At 37.5% G+C, this 16,487-nt stretch overlaps 2 protein-coding genes across 3 annotated transcripts; both read left to right on the top strand.

Annotated features, from left to right (window-relative positions):
* Positions 1 to 1,063: 1,063 nt before the first annotated feature.
* LOC127366568 (myelin-associated glycoprotein-like) lies at positions 1,064 to 15,690 on the top strand. 2 transcript variants are annotated; one of them, XM_051405630.1, is made up of 9 exons: positions 1,064 to 1,123; positions 2,036 to 2,114; positions 2,233 to 2,628; positions 2,722 to 3,018; positions 3,227 to 3,326; positions 3,456 to 3,491; positions 3,599 to 3,631; positions 3,971 to 3,985; positions 6,745 to 6,939. In XM_051405630.1, exons 2-8 carry the CDS (start codon positions 2,069 to 2,071, stop codon positions 3,981 to 3,983), a joined length of 921 nt encoding a protein of 306 aa, XP_051261590.1. In that variant the 5' UTR covers positions 1,064 to 1,123; positions 2,036 to 2,068; the 3' UTR covers positions 3,984 to 3,985; positions 6,745 to 6,939. The 2 variants fall into 2 exon arrangements, with proteins under 2 accessions (XP_051261590.1, XP_051261591.1); XM_051405631.1 differs by lacking the exons at positions 3,599 to 3,631; positions 3,971 to 3,985; positions 6,745 to 6,939 and adding an exon at positions 14,906 to 15,690.
* Positions 10,991 to 14,948, top strand: LOC127366567 (myelin-associated glycoprotein-like). Its single transcript, XM_051405629.1, has 7 exons — positions 10,991 to 11,136; positions 12,676 to 12,754; positions 12,873 to 13,268; positions 13,362 to 13,658; positions 13,900 to 13,999; positions 14,145 to 14,180; positions 14,666 to 14,948. The coding sequence occupies exons 2-7, from the start codon at positions 12,709 to 12,711 to the stop codon at positions 14,730 to 14,732; spliced, it is 942 nt and encodes a 313-aa protein (XP_051261589.1). The 5' UTR covers positions 10,991 to 11,136; positions 12,676 to 12,708; the 3' UTR covers positions 14,733 to 14,948.
* Positions 15,691 to 16,487: the final 797 nt, after the last annotated feature.

Here is a 16,487-nt window from a genome sequence, read left to right as displayed (position 1 = left end):
CTAAGAAAAAACACATTTAAAAATTAGTGCCCAGGAGTGAGAACTTTCTAGACACTTACTACGGCCTACTTTTGATTGATTTGATTAATCATCAATTAATCATCTATGTCGAGAAATATTTGAATGAATATATGAATACATAAATCTGATCAATCTATCTAATTAAATTAGATAAACACGCAAATAAAATAAAATAAAAACAATGTTTGGCTAGACTGAAACAACTGGAAGCTAGTTTAGAAGTATGTGTAAGAGAGGAAAGTGTCACAAAATATGTAGACAAATTAGGAATACACCACTACAACACAGGAACCAATCTGAACCAAATCAAAACTGTGCTACCACACTCAAATTTAGCTACTCACAGTAAGGTGACTCATACCACACAATAAAGCAGACATGCAGGAGTGCTATACCACTCTATCACTCAAGTCCCACGTTTTCCATCCCCACCGAACACGAGGAATCAAATCAAACTCTATTTTCTACAGTTCAATCTGAAATCTGCATGGAAATAATATAGCAGTAGGGTGAACAATACAAATCTTAACCAGGCTGATTTCTACTTACTTTGTGGTGTTTCATAATAATGATGGGTCATAAAGATACTTTATGTCAGTGCTTTCTCAGTACACAGTGTTTGGTTTAATCTCCTCACTGCAGTCACATCAAGATACTTTATTAGAAAACTACACCACATAGGCTGCATGTTTATCCTTCAAAATGACCATATTTTTCATAATTGAGCGCAACAGAATATTGATGCATCTACAAGCAGATTGAACCATTAAAGCTATTTAAAGCTGGAAGTCAACACTTGAGCTCAGTCGCTGGTTCATTTTAATCCCAGTGTGACTGAATAGAGACAAAGAAATATATTGAAGTCACAGGTTTTTGTCTTGAAAAAAAAAAAAAAAAAAACCTGATTATTTCAGAGATCTTTAACTTAAACCTAAAACCTCATTATGAAAGTGAAAATATATTCACACAACCAAAAAAAGGGGTTGTGTCTCTTACTCATGCACCACACACAAAAAACAAACTACAGTACCTTCTGTTGACAGTTCATGTACTGAACTCCATGACAGCAGACACAAACAGCTGTGATTAGCTGCAGAATCAGGTACGATTTTGATACTTACTATAAATATAAATTATACTATACAATAGAATATCCAATGTGGGCTCACTTCTTGTCATTTTCTGTATTGTAATTGTTTGTCAATTTAATTACATTTGTCTTAATTTGTCTTACTTTTTGTAAATGAATAGACCAAAAATTAAAGAGAAAGAGAATAGAAAGTTCTCATAATCCTATAACGACTATTTTAACTTTCAATTAGTTAAACATATATACTGGTATAATGCAAACAATGTGAGTATTCGTCATATGAATGCAAATACATATAAATAAAAAAGTAATTTGAGCAATTCTGGATGTGGTTTATTAGGGGACGACAACCTGATTTTTTTCATTATTTATTTATCAACATTGTTTGTCTGAATGATAAGAATTATTAAGTTTGGATAATTTCTTAAATAATCCTGAGAATTCATAGAAAAGAGAGTGCAGAGTCATTTTTTCTGATGTCTATAGCCTGTATGATGGACGTCTCAAACACAGATTGTCTTGAGGCCACTGCTGGTATTGTCATCTCATTGTTCAAGTACTACAAGAAAGCGGAACAAAGTACATTTTTAAGATGTGTGTTTGTTTTGTATATTAAGACGTAGTTTAAATTGATATTCTACAACTAGAAAAAATAATAAGAATTAATAATCTTTATATAGATATAGATTATATTATATTTTTTGCATGTGGTCGTGGGCTGGAGGCAGGGGGATGGAGGACCAGGAATGGCCCCTGGGCCAGCAGTTTGAGACCCTTGCTGTATAAGGAATTTAACAATGTCAGTATTTATAAATGGCTCTTGCATGCAAAGATTAGTGTTCTTGAGTAAGGTCCACTTTCACAACTGGTTTTGCTCACCATTTAAATTTTTATGTAGTTTAATTTCATCTAAACATCCAACAGTGTATTACACCAACTAAACCTTGGAGAAGTATAATGGACAAAGAGAGGAAGATGATGATATTCTGTCTGCTCGTGGCAGGTAACATAATTAGTCACCTCTTTGTTTCCAATCTCAATCCTATTTACAATCCACTTCCAAATCATTTAAAGGGACCTCCTAAAATGAATTTCTTTCTTTGTCACTCACGCCCTTTCAGCTCTCAGCAGCCCTGTTTTTACTGAAGAATGGAAGGCCGATGTTGTAAAATTCCTTGATGCCCTGGTTTCATCCTGTGTTGTGGTACCCTGTTCATTCACCCATCCTAGAGGACCCCTGCCCACGTCCAGGCTCAGAGGAATCTGGCATCGTTCAACCAATCACAAAGAATACATCTATAACGAGGATAACACTCTGATCGTTGACAGCTTTAGGGGTCGCACAAAGTTGTTGGGAGCTTTGGGTCAGAACAACTGCACCTTAGAAATCATTGACATTAAAGACCATGACAACGGCCCTTTCTGTTTCCGGATTGAGTTAGCAAAAACATCGACTGATACATCCACCACTGACAAGTTCTCCTTTGTTGAGCAGTGTGTCGAGTTTAGGATGCTCAGTAGGTCACCGACTTTCCAAGATTTTATAAATCTATAAAAATGTTCTATGTTACAGTGATTTGCCTCTTACTCTTATCTCTTTTCATTTATAGCTGATCCTCCAAAACCTATACTGAATCACGCAAATACAGCCATTCAAGATCATCCGTACACTGTCACCTGTTCAGTCACCCACACCTGCCCCTCCCATGTGCCTAAACTCACATGGAATAAGGGAACTGCAGACATGGCCACTGAGATCCGCAGAGAAGTTCAAAGGGGCTTGTGGGAGGTGCAGTCCATCCTGACGTTCATTCCTGAGGAGAAGGATGACCACACTGATGTCACCTGCACAGCAGCATTTCATGGAAAGCCTGAGTCCTCTGAAACCATGACACTCTATGTAAAACGTGAGATCTTTTCACTCTGCTGTTGAATTTTGAGAATATGCTATATTTTGATGTTTATATGTCCAATCCAACCCAATCCACTTTATTTATATCGCACGATTTTAACAAACACAAGGTTTCCAAAGTGCTGCACAAAAAGATATATGCTGGATATATGTGTGCAGTATGGAGGAAGAATGGCTCTTATATAAATCCTGTCTATTTGCAGGTGCAGAAAACTACAACCACATCATCATTCCCACAGCGGTGGGGATCGGTACTGCTGTGCTCTTTGGAGTCTTCTGCATCTTAATGGTGAAAAAATACAAGTGAGTTCAGTAAAAACCTACATTACAAAGAACAAAATGATCAGTTAATAACGTTAACAAAGAGGGGCTGTGTTTCCTCTCCTAGTTCATTTGTTTGGTTGCTTGACTTTTTCTTGTGTCTGTTTTAAGGAAACGCATTGCAGAGCTTCAAAATCAAGAAGGCAGGTTAGTAGAAAAATGTTTTGGATCAGATTCAAGAGCAAGCATTTTAAATTCTTTCAGTTTTATGAGAATGTGATTCATGAATTCATTTATTTATTGGTCACATTTAGCATGTTGAACCGGCTCTCCAGACTGTCTCGCAGGTGAGAAAAAATACTTTACTTTTGGACTTGGAGATACTATAGATATACATTTTGTCCCCAAAATGTCTGGAATCTCTGATAATAGAGGGGTACAGCTTGTTAAGGATTTCATACAGCAATAAACAGCTGAAATGACTGTAGGCCATTCTCATTAAAGGCATTTTATTTATTTTTTAATCTATATTATTTAAACCGTAAACTTTCACACATTAACGCATCATTGGCCTCACAGTCATTTCACATATCTTTTTTGTCACTGTTTTTGACAAGATCTATGCTTATATTTATATATATATATATATTGATGTTATCTTAGTTTCTGTTCTCTCTTTTCTACAGGCACAGGACCTGAAGGTCAGAAGTGAAACAAAGAACTTCATTGAAATGCATGAGACAGTTTTGGAAAGCAGTTAAACAGTTAAACCAAAAAAAAAAAAAAAAAAAACATTAAAAAGTATTTAAAGCTGCATCAATACGTTTTGGTCACAAGGGGGCTGTAGAAATCCCAAATCAAGCTTGTTCATGCACAGTTTGAGCAAACACACAGAAAAGCTATTGTCCAATGGATTGTTCATTTCTTTTTGGGCACCTATCAAATTTTACAACCATATTGAGCTTTTTTTTAACCTTATTCATACCCGTATCTGGATATGTTAACAGGATAAGGACATCTGATCACAAGCCTGGCATTTAAACTTGTGTACCACCCGTCCCATGTAGCTATGTAGATTATATTTATCTGCTGCGTGTAATAGTACTCTGGGCGGGGTCCTGGGTATGGTTTAAGTTTAAGTAATCTATTACCTGTACCTACAAAATAATATAACTCTTATGACCTAATTTCCCTTTTTACTCTTCAACTAAAATACCACATAACCTGTATTCACTCAAAAAGCATTAACCCAAAATATGTCTTATTTAGGATATTATACGACACAACACATGTGCTTTAAATGCAATATGACAACATTTAGTCATTTATTATTAAACAAAATAATACTTCAGGTAAATCATGGAAATATGTCAACACAAATAATACCCAATATTAATAAACACAAAATAGTGTTCTCCTAATACCTTAAAGATTATTTTCTTTGATTTTCAATCAGGCTCTAATATCTTCAGTGCATAGCATCTTTAACATGTGAACAATAACTTTATATTGTGGGCCCACACTCTCTCTCACACACACACACACACACACACACACACACACACACTCACGTTGCAACATAAACCAAACAGTTGCAGGCCTGAGTCGTGGCTTGGGAGCGTGGAGGCCTAAAAACTGTAATGGCCGCTTCACTTGTTCAAACAAGCCATCAAAATAAAAGGCACGCGCAAGTGTATCAGTACTCACAAAAAAAATGGTCAGAGGGATAGATGAGCAAAGGCGCGATGCTGGAAACCCGGCAGAGCAAAGAAGAAACAGCAGCAACAGTCCACAGCATCAGCACGCAAGCAGGAGGGAAACAGTCTCCACAGTGGTCCAAAGGAGCTTTCCCAATCCTCGCTTACAGTCACAAATGTCCGTCTCCTGAATCAGATAAATCCACTACGTGCATATGCTTTTTCATGGCAAAGCTAACAATATGAAAGCAAAGCTAATGACGCTCATGCTAGGCTAATAGCAACACACCTCGTTTTTTTACACTATAACAATAAGTCACAGTACAGGAAAAAGTTCACAAACTCATATTTACCTCTTGTTGATCACAAAAGTGCAAACCCTTAGGATAACTGGTTGTCAATCATGAAGTTATGAACATTATTGCTCTCGTACAATTCACAGTTCACTCGACGGTGATAGACAGCTTCTGCATTTCTCCACAAACACCGGAGCTAGCAGGGTACGACTAAACCCCAGCCCTCTACCTTAGAATATAAACAGTCCAATTACAATAAAGAACACAAAGATTGGCATATCAGACATGATGAACCAAGTTAGGCTGTAAGGCTGAATACATGTGAGTAATACAGATACATATACAAAAAACTATGCTAATCAAACTCCATCCTCAGACCTCTGAACTGTAGAGATTATACATCTTATATTTAAACACATTTTAACCTTCCAGTTACATTTTAAACAATATTTATATCCATGTACATGTTAAACCTCTCTTTCTTAAACTATTTACTTTCTGATGACTCCATGAAAATGAATCTTGAAGTCTACAAGTATTTTAACCAGGGCTACCCCCCCCCAGAATGCAGCTTTAAAGGTCCAGTGTGTAACATTTAACTCTATTGGCAGATATGAAATATAAGATTCATTGGTATGTTTTCATTAGTGGATAATCACCTGAAAATAAGAATCATTGTGTTTTTGAGCCCTTTTTATCTACATAGAGAGCGTGTCCTCTACGAAGGCCGCCATGTTGAACCATCATGTTTCTATAGCAGCCCAGAATGGACAAAACAAACACAATACATACTCAGTCCCTCCAGAAAAACGTGATTATGCGATCGCATAATTCAGTGCATAATCAGCCAAAGTCTGCATATTTATGTGGGGGGGGCGCTTTTTTTCAAATACGCCACACTTTCGTCGCATAAATTGCCAATTTCCGCGCAAGATATGCGGGGCTTGCATGATTTCATAATCCCCGCATCTTTGTTGCAAAAAAAGTCACATATATCTTAGCAGAAAGTTGAAAAATGTTGCGTTTACTTCACACAAGAGCAGCCATTTTCCCCTGTTGCCATGGGAATGTTATGAAGTGACGTAATTACGTGACGTGAACATCATCGGGAAGCTGAAGACCCCGCGATGAAGCTGCAGTTTTTGCAAGTTCCCGCAATTTCATCACATGAAATAACATAAATATCCCGCATATTCCATTGCATGTTATAAGAAAACGTGCCGCATAATCAAGGATTTTTGCCCGCAACAATCACAAAAAACCTACAAGACTACATACTATACCAGATAGGGCTTTTTGTGCTTCACAGCTACCACTTTCCTTTTCCCTTACATGCTTGGAAGGGCAGGGTGAGGCAAGTTGGTTGCAATCTGAAACTATACCTAAATCCTACACACTGTTCCTTTAAGAGTCAAATGTAAAAAAAAAATCGAATTGGATGAAATGTGTATTTTCTTGTTTTTTCAGATAATCAAAGGGAACCTAAAGATGTCCACTCTCTGCTAGTGTCTTTTTTAATGCCAACACTCTGGAGACATCAAAGCCATTAAGTTTCAAATTTTACATGTGTATACATAAAATAATTTGCTGGGGGTTGCATTTATTTGTCTGATGCGCTTGCTTTCATGTTTTCTTTGTACATTAAATTTTAACTTGTGCTCAGTGTGTGACTACGTTATCGTTGTTTGATGGTAATGCCTTTGTCCTCCACAGTGAGGAGTATGTACAAACTTTGTTCATTCTGTATACTTTGAGTGAGGGCTATATTCAAGTTTCATAAATATTCAATAGTCTGAGATATTTGGCACTTACTTTAATTCAACAAACGCTAGCTAGTACACCAGACATGTTGTAGAAAAATGTTTTGGACGATGGGTTGTTAAAGACTGACTACCATCAAGGAAGTTTTTTATAAACTGGACACTCTGTGCTCATTCAGTCATGTCGGCCAGATGGTGGCACTTTAACACTGTTTAAAGGTAGCTGAAGTCACTGAAGGGTGGAAGTGAAACAAGGAGTGGAAACAAACTGAATTAGATGACAAGTGTGATGGGAAGTTCAAGTAATTTTGTGGTTCTCAAATCAATAGCTCAAGTTGAAGCACATTGTAGAAGTTGTTTTACACTGAGAGAAAATCATGATTCAATTTCCATAACAATCACTTATCAGTATGAACTTGGTTACAACGATACACATTTTTGTGAAGAGAAGTAAATCCCAAGCTGGAACTGTGCCACAAAGGGATTTCTCCAGAAGAATTTGTCTTTCAGTCAACAATAACATCAACAAAAAGTAACACAAGGAGTGATTTTATTAATAAACATTAAGTTTTAAATGAGGAAGTTGAGGCCTATGAGGCCTGAATCAATCATACATAACACTAAAATACATGAGGGGCCGTACGGAAATTATGTGAGGTATATGTGTTATTTCTGATTGCTGAAGGGAGGGTGTTCTCACATTTTTGGATTTACTCTCCACATCAAAAGCAACTAGCTAAGAGGATCAGTCAGTACTGATCAATATAAGGGACGTGGATCTCTCTTTCTGGTGATTGATTGGTTATATCTTCAGAGAATGCAGTTTTTCCTTCAACTGCAGTAGCTCCTAACTTCAGTTTATTCAGCATCTAAACAGAAAGCAGAAATACAATATAATAGTGTAATGGAAATTTTTTAAGAACCTACATAACTCTTTGACCTGGTAATTGGAAAACCATACACAACCTGTTCAAGAGGCTATTATATGCACAAACCTTTAACCCTGTTTATAACAAACAATAAACAAAGAACTGACCAACTTGAGTGGGTTAAAGAAACTGGCAGCTTTAACATAAAGCAATTACAAATGTTTCAAATTAAATAAGAAGAGAAGGAAGAACAAAGCAAAAGAAAGAAAAAAATGAAAAATGATTAAAGCAGAGTGGAAAGTACATGACTGATTCAGGACCACGGGGGGATGACAGAGACCTGTAGCCTACCTATCAACACAACTTGACTCTGTAGCAGCAATGCAGGTTGTGATAGCATTACGTGACATTGTAGGTTACACTGACCAGACTTTACTGGTTCCACATAAAGTGTCAATGATTTTGCTTGAACAAAAAAGCTTCTAATCTTTCAACAGCAAGGTAGCTCAGGTACAACACTGTTCTGATTGACATGCCAAACATCACAGTTAAAAGATGCACTGTCATTAACTCTGCTACTCTTCTCCCAACTTCAGGTGATATACAGCCGCATGAATGTGTTGCAGTAATAACTGAAGCTTGCTCTCCCCGGCCAGATTTACCAGATTAACAACCTTCTGTACCAAAATCTGTAAAATGTTACAAAGAGGCAGGTTTAACAAGGACAAAAGCTTTACCGATTGTTTTATGCACATGAGTGCCAGAGTGAGGAACAGAGGTGGTTTCAGCCCATTGGAAATCCTGTTTGGGAGACTCCTGAACATAGGGATTGGTCCTGGTAAAAGACAATTTTCTCAAACTCACAGAGGCAGCATGTAACCTGAAATTACACTTATCAACCATAACAACAAACTGTGATGCACTGTGTGTTTTACAGTAGTTTATCTGTTGGATCAGGCCACAGCCTTCACTCCCCATGTGCATCAAAGAGCCTTGACCCTGTTGCCGGTTCACAGCCTTTCCTTCCTTGGATCACTTTTGATAGGTGGTGACCACTGCAGACCGGGAACACCCCACAAGAGCTGCAGGTTTGGAGATGCTCTGACCCAGTCGTCTAGCCATCACAATTTGGCCCTTGTCAAAGTCGCTCAAATCATTAGACTGCCCATTTTTTCTGCTTCTTACACATCAACTTGAGGACAAATGTTCACTTGCTGCCTGATATATCCCACCCAGTGACATAATGTTATGGCAGATTGATGTATAAGTAATCCATTAAGGTTACGTAAGGCTTTAACTTTGGTTCAACTCTACACCAGTCCGGTTCTAGTCAGTCCTATCCAGGCTCTTGTGGGAAATTGCTCAAGAGCTGGTCTTGGGCCAGGGCCGTATTTGGCACCATGTAGAATTTCCTGTTATGTTCCAGAGAACCAGACTGACTTGGGTAGTCAGACTGTATAAAAGGAACTGGGACTTTTCATGTACTGTTTTTTTTGAGTATGTTACATGGATCTGATTGGTTGAAGTTTGCCAATGGACATAGAGTTTTTATTTTTTGTGATGTCAAAAGGATCATATCTGTATGAGCCTTGGCCGTTGCATGGGCAGCCTTGTCAACGCAGCCTTAGACAACTCAGAGCTAGATGTTGCCTGGCAGACTGGGCCAATCTACTTTCAATACTGAGTTATGATATGAGCGGCCCCTCCAAATCTGGACCAATCCTGGTTTTTATTGGAATCTGATTGGCTCAGTCATTTTCATCGTGAAGAGTCTCCATCTGTCTGAAGTTTTTGTGGGTGGTAAAGAAAAATGAACAAGCTACAAAATTGCTTGTACAAGATGCAGCTAAATGCGGCAAATTGACAGATCTCTTTTCTTTTTCTCTTGGAAGGGCTAAGGCTGCTGTAGTCACTGTTAGCCAGTGACTTTAAACAATTATGGAGTCATGTATGTGTAAGCATTTGTAACTATCTTACACTAACTGACTGTACACATTGTGGTATAGACATTAGAAGTATTTGGCAGTATACAGTGTTCCAAGTCAGTTATTATTGAGCTTATTGAGGTGACCTAGTGATAGCTAATACACAGGACCCAGAATAGACCAGAGCCAATGACTGCTATACCAAAAATAGAGATTTTTTGACAATGCATGAAATAAAAGACTTTTACTCTCTCTCCATTCAACTAGGTTGCAGCAAGGGAGTTTCATTAGAGGGCCTAGGCTATAATAAAGGGGAATGGGGTAAAAAGTACAGTTAATACATAAATCAGCTCAATCTATCTAATCAAATGAAATAAACATGCAAATAAATAAAAAAATAGACTGCAACAACTGGAAGCTAGTGTAGAGGTATGTGTGACGCCATATTTTGCAAATAGTATAAAGACTCGAAAGGTTCAGTACATACAGTCTGCTCATCACTAAACAGAACTCCTCAAAACCACCTTTGTTAGTCTTTCCACTGTTGGAACAATGACCAACTCATTCACACTCAAAAATGAAACCGCTTTATCTCTCTATATCGCTTCACAGGTTGGGACTTGCATTCTCTGGTCAGTACACCATGACTCCACTATACTGTAACATAATATATGTTTAATCTCATTTATATAACCTTTCAGAAAATCTAAGTAATTACACACTTTTTTTTCTTCTAAAGTCAACTTAATGTTTTTATTTCAGTTAAATAGTATGTATTGTTCACACCTAGTTTTTTTTAGTTCAGTTTTAGTTAACTACAATAACCTTGGTAACTGTTTATATTTGAAGTTAAAACTACCCACATTGGAGGAAGCAGGAAACATCACTGCAGATCACACCATGGACACAACCTGTACCAACTTCTCCCCTCTGGGAGGCGCTACAGAGCACTGTACACCAACACAAAGGCCATCAGACAAAATCCCTGCACAATAACTTTGGGAACATCCACTGTGAACTTCCCCGTTCTCCATTAATGGCAGATGGCTTCCAATCAGAAATGTGGAAAGCAATGAAATACATGAATATATAAAATTGTATGTTCTTCTCAAAATTAAATGTGTGTAGGCGGGACCTTTGTATTCATAACAATCTGATTTTTAGATTGTGTAAGCGTCAAACATTCTCAACAAGCCACTGTCCTATTTGTAACACCGCCCCCAGAACTCCTCCGGGGAGCTCCGACTTTTCTTTCCCATCTTCACCGCAGTTAAGAGCCGACCTTCACTTGGACTTCCCCCAACGGTAAGGAGTTTTGATAAGTTATTCATACTGGCCAGCCCGGGTTAGTCTCTATCCCCGTTAGCGGAGGTGAATTGATTAGGTGTGCATACCAGTTCCAGACTGGTTTTCTGGAGCAATAAACAGTGGGACGTTTTGATGACCGGAAGTCACGCAGTGAGAAAACTTTAGGCTTTTAACAAAATAAAATAAAGATTTGTTTCTACAAACTGACAGTACATTTCTCACACCTACATGTCAAATGTCTCTACACATGAGAAAGCATAGGGCGGTGTCCCAGTGTGCATGCGCACAACCGCTAATGTGCACGCATTAATGTTAAACATTAACAACTGAAAGATGTATCACATTTAGTAGGCCATTATTGTCTGTAGTTTAATCTGAAACCTGCATGGGAATAATATAGTGTGTCATGAAGATATTTTATGTCACTGCTTTCTCTGTACACAGTGTTTGGTTTCATCTCCTCACGGTAGTCACATCAAGATACTTTATTAGGAAACTACACCACACAGGCTGCGTGTTTATCCTTCTAAATGACCATATTTTTCATACTTGAGCACAACAGAATAATAATGCATCTACAAGCACATAAACAGAAATTGTTGAAGTTATGTTTGATCAGGGATTGAAATGATTTCGGTTTAATTCTGAGTGAAAAGTGTTTTACTGTAACAGTGATACATTTTCAGATGATTTCTCTGACTTCAGATTGAACCATTAAAGCAATTTAAAGCTGGAAGTCAGCACTTTAACTCAGTCGCTGTTCCATTTTAACTTCTCTTACTTTTTTCATCATTATTTATCAACATTGTTTGTCTGAATGATAATAGTTATTTTTTTCATAGTTTGTTTGATTTCTTAAATAATCCAAAGAATTTATAGAAAAGAGAGTGCAGAGTCATTTGTTCTGTAGTGTATATAGCCTGTATGATGGGCGTCTTGGATACTGCTCGTATTGTCATCTCAAAGGAGGGGCACGTCATTGTTCAAGTACTATAAGAAAGCACAATATTCCGAAAATATTTCCATTACTAACAACATATTCAACAAAAAATACAAACAGCAGTTTTTAAACTTTTTTATATCATCTTTATTGTTCATAGCCAAACAACAAGTGAAGGCTTGAAACCTGCTCTCTCGTCAACCCTTTGCACGCATTTGCGGGCACCTTTGCCATTTATTACTTTAAACAAAGTAAATTTTTAGAATTTGAATTGTGTTTTTATTTTAATTGCATTTGAAAGGTTAGTTATCATTGATATAAAAAATAATAAGAATTAATAATCTTTATATAGATATAGATTATATTATATTTTTTGCATGTGGTCGTGGGCTGGAGGCAGGGGGATGAAGGACCAGAAATGGCCCCTGGGCCAGCAGTTTGAGGCCCTTGCTGTATAAGGAATTTAACAATGCCAGTATTTATAAATGGCTCTTGCATGCAAAGATTAGTGTTCTTGAGTAAGGTCCACTTTCACAACTGGTTTTGCTCACCATTTAAATTTTTATGTAGTTTAATATCATCTAAACATCCAACAGTGTATTACACCAACTAAACCTTGGAGAAGTATAATGGACAAAGAGAGGAAGATGATGATATTCTGTCTGATCGTGGCAGGTAACATAATTAGTCACCTCTTTGTTTCCAATCTCAATCCTATTTACACTCCACTTCCAAATCATTTAAAGGGACCTCCTAAAATGAATTTCTTTCTTTGTCACTCACGCCCTTTCAGCTCTCAGCAGCCCTGTTTTTACTGAAGAATGGAAGGCCAATGTTGTAACATTCCTTGATGCCCTGGTTTCATCCTGTGTTGTGGTACCCTGTTCATTCACCCATCCTAGAGGACCCCTGCCCACGTCCAGGCTCAGAGGAATCTGGCATTGTTCAACCAATCACAAAGAATACATCTATAACGACGATAACACTCTAATCGTTGACAGCTTTAGGGGTCGCACAAAGTTGTTGGGACCTTTGGGTCAGAACAACTGCACCTTAGAAATCATTGACATTAAAGACCATGACAACGGCCCTTTCTGTTTCCGGATTGAGTTAGCAAAAACATCGACTGATACATCCACCACTGACAAGTTCTCCTTTGTTGAGCAGTGTGTCGAGTTTAGGATGCTCAGTAGGTCACCAACTTTCCAAGATTTTATAAATCTATAAAAATGTTCTATGTTACAGTGATTTGCCTCTTACTCTTATCTCTTTTCATTTATAGCTGATCCTCCAAAACCTATACTGAATCACGCAAATACAGCCATTCAAGATCATCCGTACACTCTCACCTGTTCAGTCACCCACACCTGTCCCTCCCATGTGCCTAAACTCACATGGAATAAGGGAACTGCAGACATGGCCACTGAGATCCACAGAGAAGTTCAAAGGGGCTTGTGGGAGGTGCAGTCCATCCTGACGTTCATTCCTGAGGAGAAGGATGACCACACTGATGTCACCTGCACAGCAGCATTTCATGGAAAGCCCGAGTCCTCTGAAACAATGACACTCTATGTAAAACGTGAGATCTTTTCACTCTGTTGGTCATTTATTCCCTTAATTATTGCGGGGAAAGTCTTAACTGAATAGCGGGAGTATTAAGGGAGCAGTCACCCATTGATATCTTAATATCCACATAATCTCTTCCTAACATTACCTGCAGAGAATTGTGAAAATATGCTATATTTTGATGTTTATATGCTGGATATATTTGTGCAGTATGGAGGAAGAATGGCTCTTATATAAATTGTGTCTATTTGCAGGTGCAGAAAACTACAACCACATCATCATTCTCACAGTGGTGGGGATCGGTACTGCTGTGCTCTTTGGAGTCTTCTGCATCTTAATGGTGAAAAAATACAAGTGAGTTTAGTAAAAAACTTAGTGTAAAAACATTACAGAGAACAAAATTATCATTTAACAATGAACAAAGGGGGATGTATGTCCTCTCACCCTGTCTTATTTTTGTTTGTTTGGTAGCTTGACTTTTTCTTGTGTCTGTTTTAAGGAAACGCATTGCAGAGCTTCAAAATCAAGAAGGCAGGTTAGTAGAAAAATATTTTGGATCAGATTCAAGAGCAAGCATTTTAAATTCTTTCAGTCAGAATGTGATTCATGTATTAAAATCATTTATTGGTCCCATTTAGCATGTTAAACCGGCTCTGAAAATACAATAGAAGTCTATAATATAAAAAATATATACACTATATACAATAAAGTTGAACATGGTACAGATGGAAAACTGGAATGGATAATTGTACATGTGCAATGTTACAGGGTATTGTGTGAAACAAAAAGGAACTTGCTTAGCAAGTTAATGGTTTAATCCAAGGATGTGGGGGGTACTGGGTGGTGTGGCATTGTAAAGTCTGATGGCTTATGGCACAAATGAGCCTTTGAAAGCGCTTTGAGGCACGTGGCTGAATCAGTCTGTGGCTGAAAGTGCTCCTGAGCTGCCTCAGCTCAGCATAGAGAGGATGAGGAGGGTCGTCCATGATGGCTTTCAGCTTCACTTCATCCTCTTCTCAGTCACTGCCTCCACCCTGTCCATCCCCAAGATGACACTGGCCACTACAGACTGGGAAAACATCCGTAATAACCTAGTACACACATTGAAGGACTTGAGCCTCCCCAGAAAGTAAGGCCTGCTCTGTCAAGGCTCAAGGGCAGGGTGAGGCGAGTTGGTTACAAATCTTGCACACTGTTCCTTTAAGAGTCAAATGTAAAAAAATCTAATTGGATGAAATGTGTATTTTCTTGTTCTTTCAGATAATCGAAGGAAACCAGAATAAATCTGCCCTCTATCACTGTCTGCTACAGTGTCTTTTTTAATGCCAACACTGTGGAGACATCAAAGCCATAATGTTTAAAATGGTACATTCTACATAAAATAATTTGTTGGAGGTTGCATTTATTTGTTTGATAAGCTTGCTTTCATGTTATTCACATATTAGCTTCAGAGAAATTACATTACCTTAATAACAACTTAAATAAATAGAACACAAAAAACAAGATAAAAGATTCTGTTCAAAGCTTGAATGTTTTAGCAGCCAATCTCCTAAAAGCAATGTTTTTTTTTTACTCTAATCATATTTAGAAGTCAGTGCAGAAGTGGCTAATTATCATTCCTTTATATTCACTTTGCTTTGTACATTTGTCTTGTCATCACACATGTTTATGAAGAGAAGCTACAAATAAATAAATAAATAAATAGTTAAACAAATGTTCTTCCAGAAAAGAAAACTTGATTCACAATCTACTGGCATGTGATATTGCAGGCACTGTGTTTGGTTTTCTCAGTAATTATAGCCAGCAGTGATACAGTCTGCTGTCTTGTGTGAATGTGTGAATTCTGATAATAATGTTATCTGAACTTTTATGAACCTTAGCACCAAATTTAAAGGGTTTAAATCTCTATTTGAAGAGAAATGTGTTAAAACTGTTTTCCATCTCAATACTGAAAATGTTGAATTTTATTTTACCAACACCCACCACTTCCTGTTGTCTGAAAAGTAATAAGACATTTTTCTTTGTACATTAAATTTTAACTTGTGCTCAGTGTGTGACTACTTGATTGGTAATGATTTTGTCCTCCACAGTGAGGAGTATGTACAAACTTTGTTCATTCTGTATACTTTGAGTGAGGGCTATATTCAAGTTTCATAAATATTCAATAGTCTGAGATATTTGGCACTTACTTTAATTCAACAAACGCTAGCTAGTACACCAGACATGTTGTAGAAAATTTTTTCGGACAATGGGTTAAACTGGACACTCTGTGCTCATTCAGTCATGTCAGCCAGATGGTGGCACTTAAAATCGTTTAAATGTAGCTGAAGTCACTGAAGGGTGGAAGTGAAACAAGGAGTGCAAACAACCTGAATTAGATGACAAGTGTGATGGGAAGTTCAAGTAATTTTGTGGTTCTCAAATCAATAGTTCAAGTTTATAATAATGCAAATTTTTGTTAACAAAAGTATATCCCAAGCTGGAACTGTGCCACAAAGGGATTTCTCCAGAAGAATTCGTCTTTCAGTCAACAATAACATTCCATCTTAATTTGGAAATGTTTTTCTAGTAACAAAAGGAGTAACCCCTAACCCTATGAGGCCTGAATTAATTATACGTAACACTAAAATACATGAGGGACAGTACGGAAATTACGTGAGGTATGTGTGTTATTTTTGATTGTTGAAGGGAGGGTGTTCTAACATTTTTGGATTTACTCTCCTCATCAAAAGCAACTAGCTAATAGGATCAGTCAGTACTGATCAATATAAGAGACATGGATCTCTCTTACTGGTGATTGATTGGTTATATCTTCAGAGAATGCAGTTTTTCCTTCACCTGC

Source organism: Dicentrarchus labrax, unplaced genomic scaffold (genome assembly GCF_905237075.1).
Source record: "Dicentrarchus labrax unplaced genomic scaffold, dlabrax2021, whole genome shotgun sequence".
Lineage (NCBI taxonomy): Eukaryota > Metazoa > Chordata > Actinopteri > Moronidae > Dicentrarchus > Dicentrarchus labrax.
This window is presented reverse-complemented; position numbering and strand designations above follow the sequence as displayed.

Excerpts from the sequence above, each read along its gene's own strand:
- LOC127366568 (XM_051405630.1), top strand. The coding sequence starts at position 2,069 with ATGGACAAAGAGAGGAAGATGATGATATTCTGTCTGCTCGTGGCAG. Across the intron at positions 2,629-2,721 it reads TGTCGAGTTTAGGATGCTCA|CTGATCCTCCAAAACCTATA; the intron begins GTAGGTCACCGA and ends TTTCATTTATAG. Across the intron at positions 3,019-3,226 it reads CATGACACTCTATGTAAAAC|GTGCAGAAAACTACAACCAC; the intron begins GTGAGATCTTTT and ends GTCTATTTGCAG.
- LOC127366567 (XM_051405629.1), top strand. The coding sequence starts at position 12,709 with ATGGACAAAGAGAGGAAGATGATGATATTCTGTCTGATCGTGGCAG. Across the intron at positions 13,269-13,361 it reads TGTCGAGTTTAGGATGCTCA|CTGATCCTCCAAAACCTATA; the intron begins GTAGGTCACCAA and ends TTTCATTTATAG. Across the intron at positions 14,181-14,665 it reads CTTCAAAATCAAGAAGGCAG|TCACTGCCTCCACCCTGTCC; the intron begins GTTAGTAGAAAA and ends TCCTCTTCTCAG.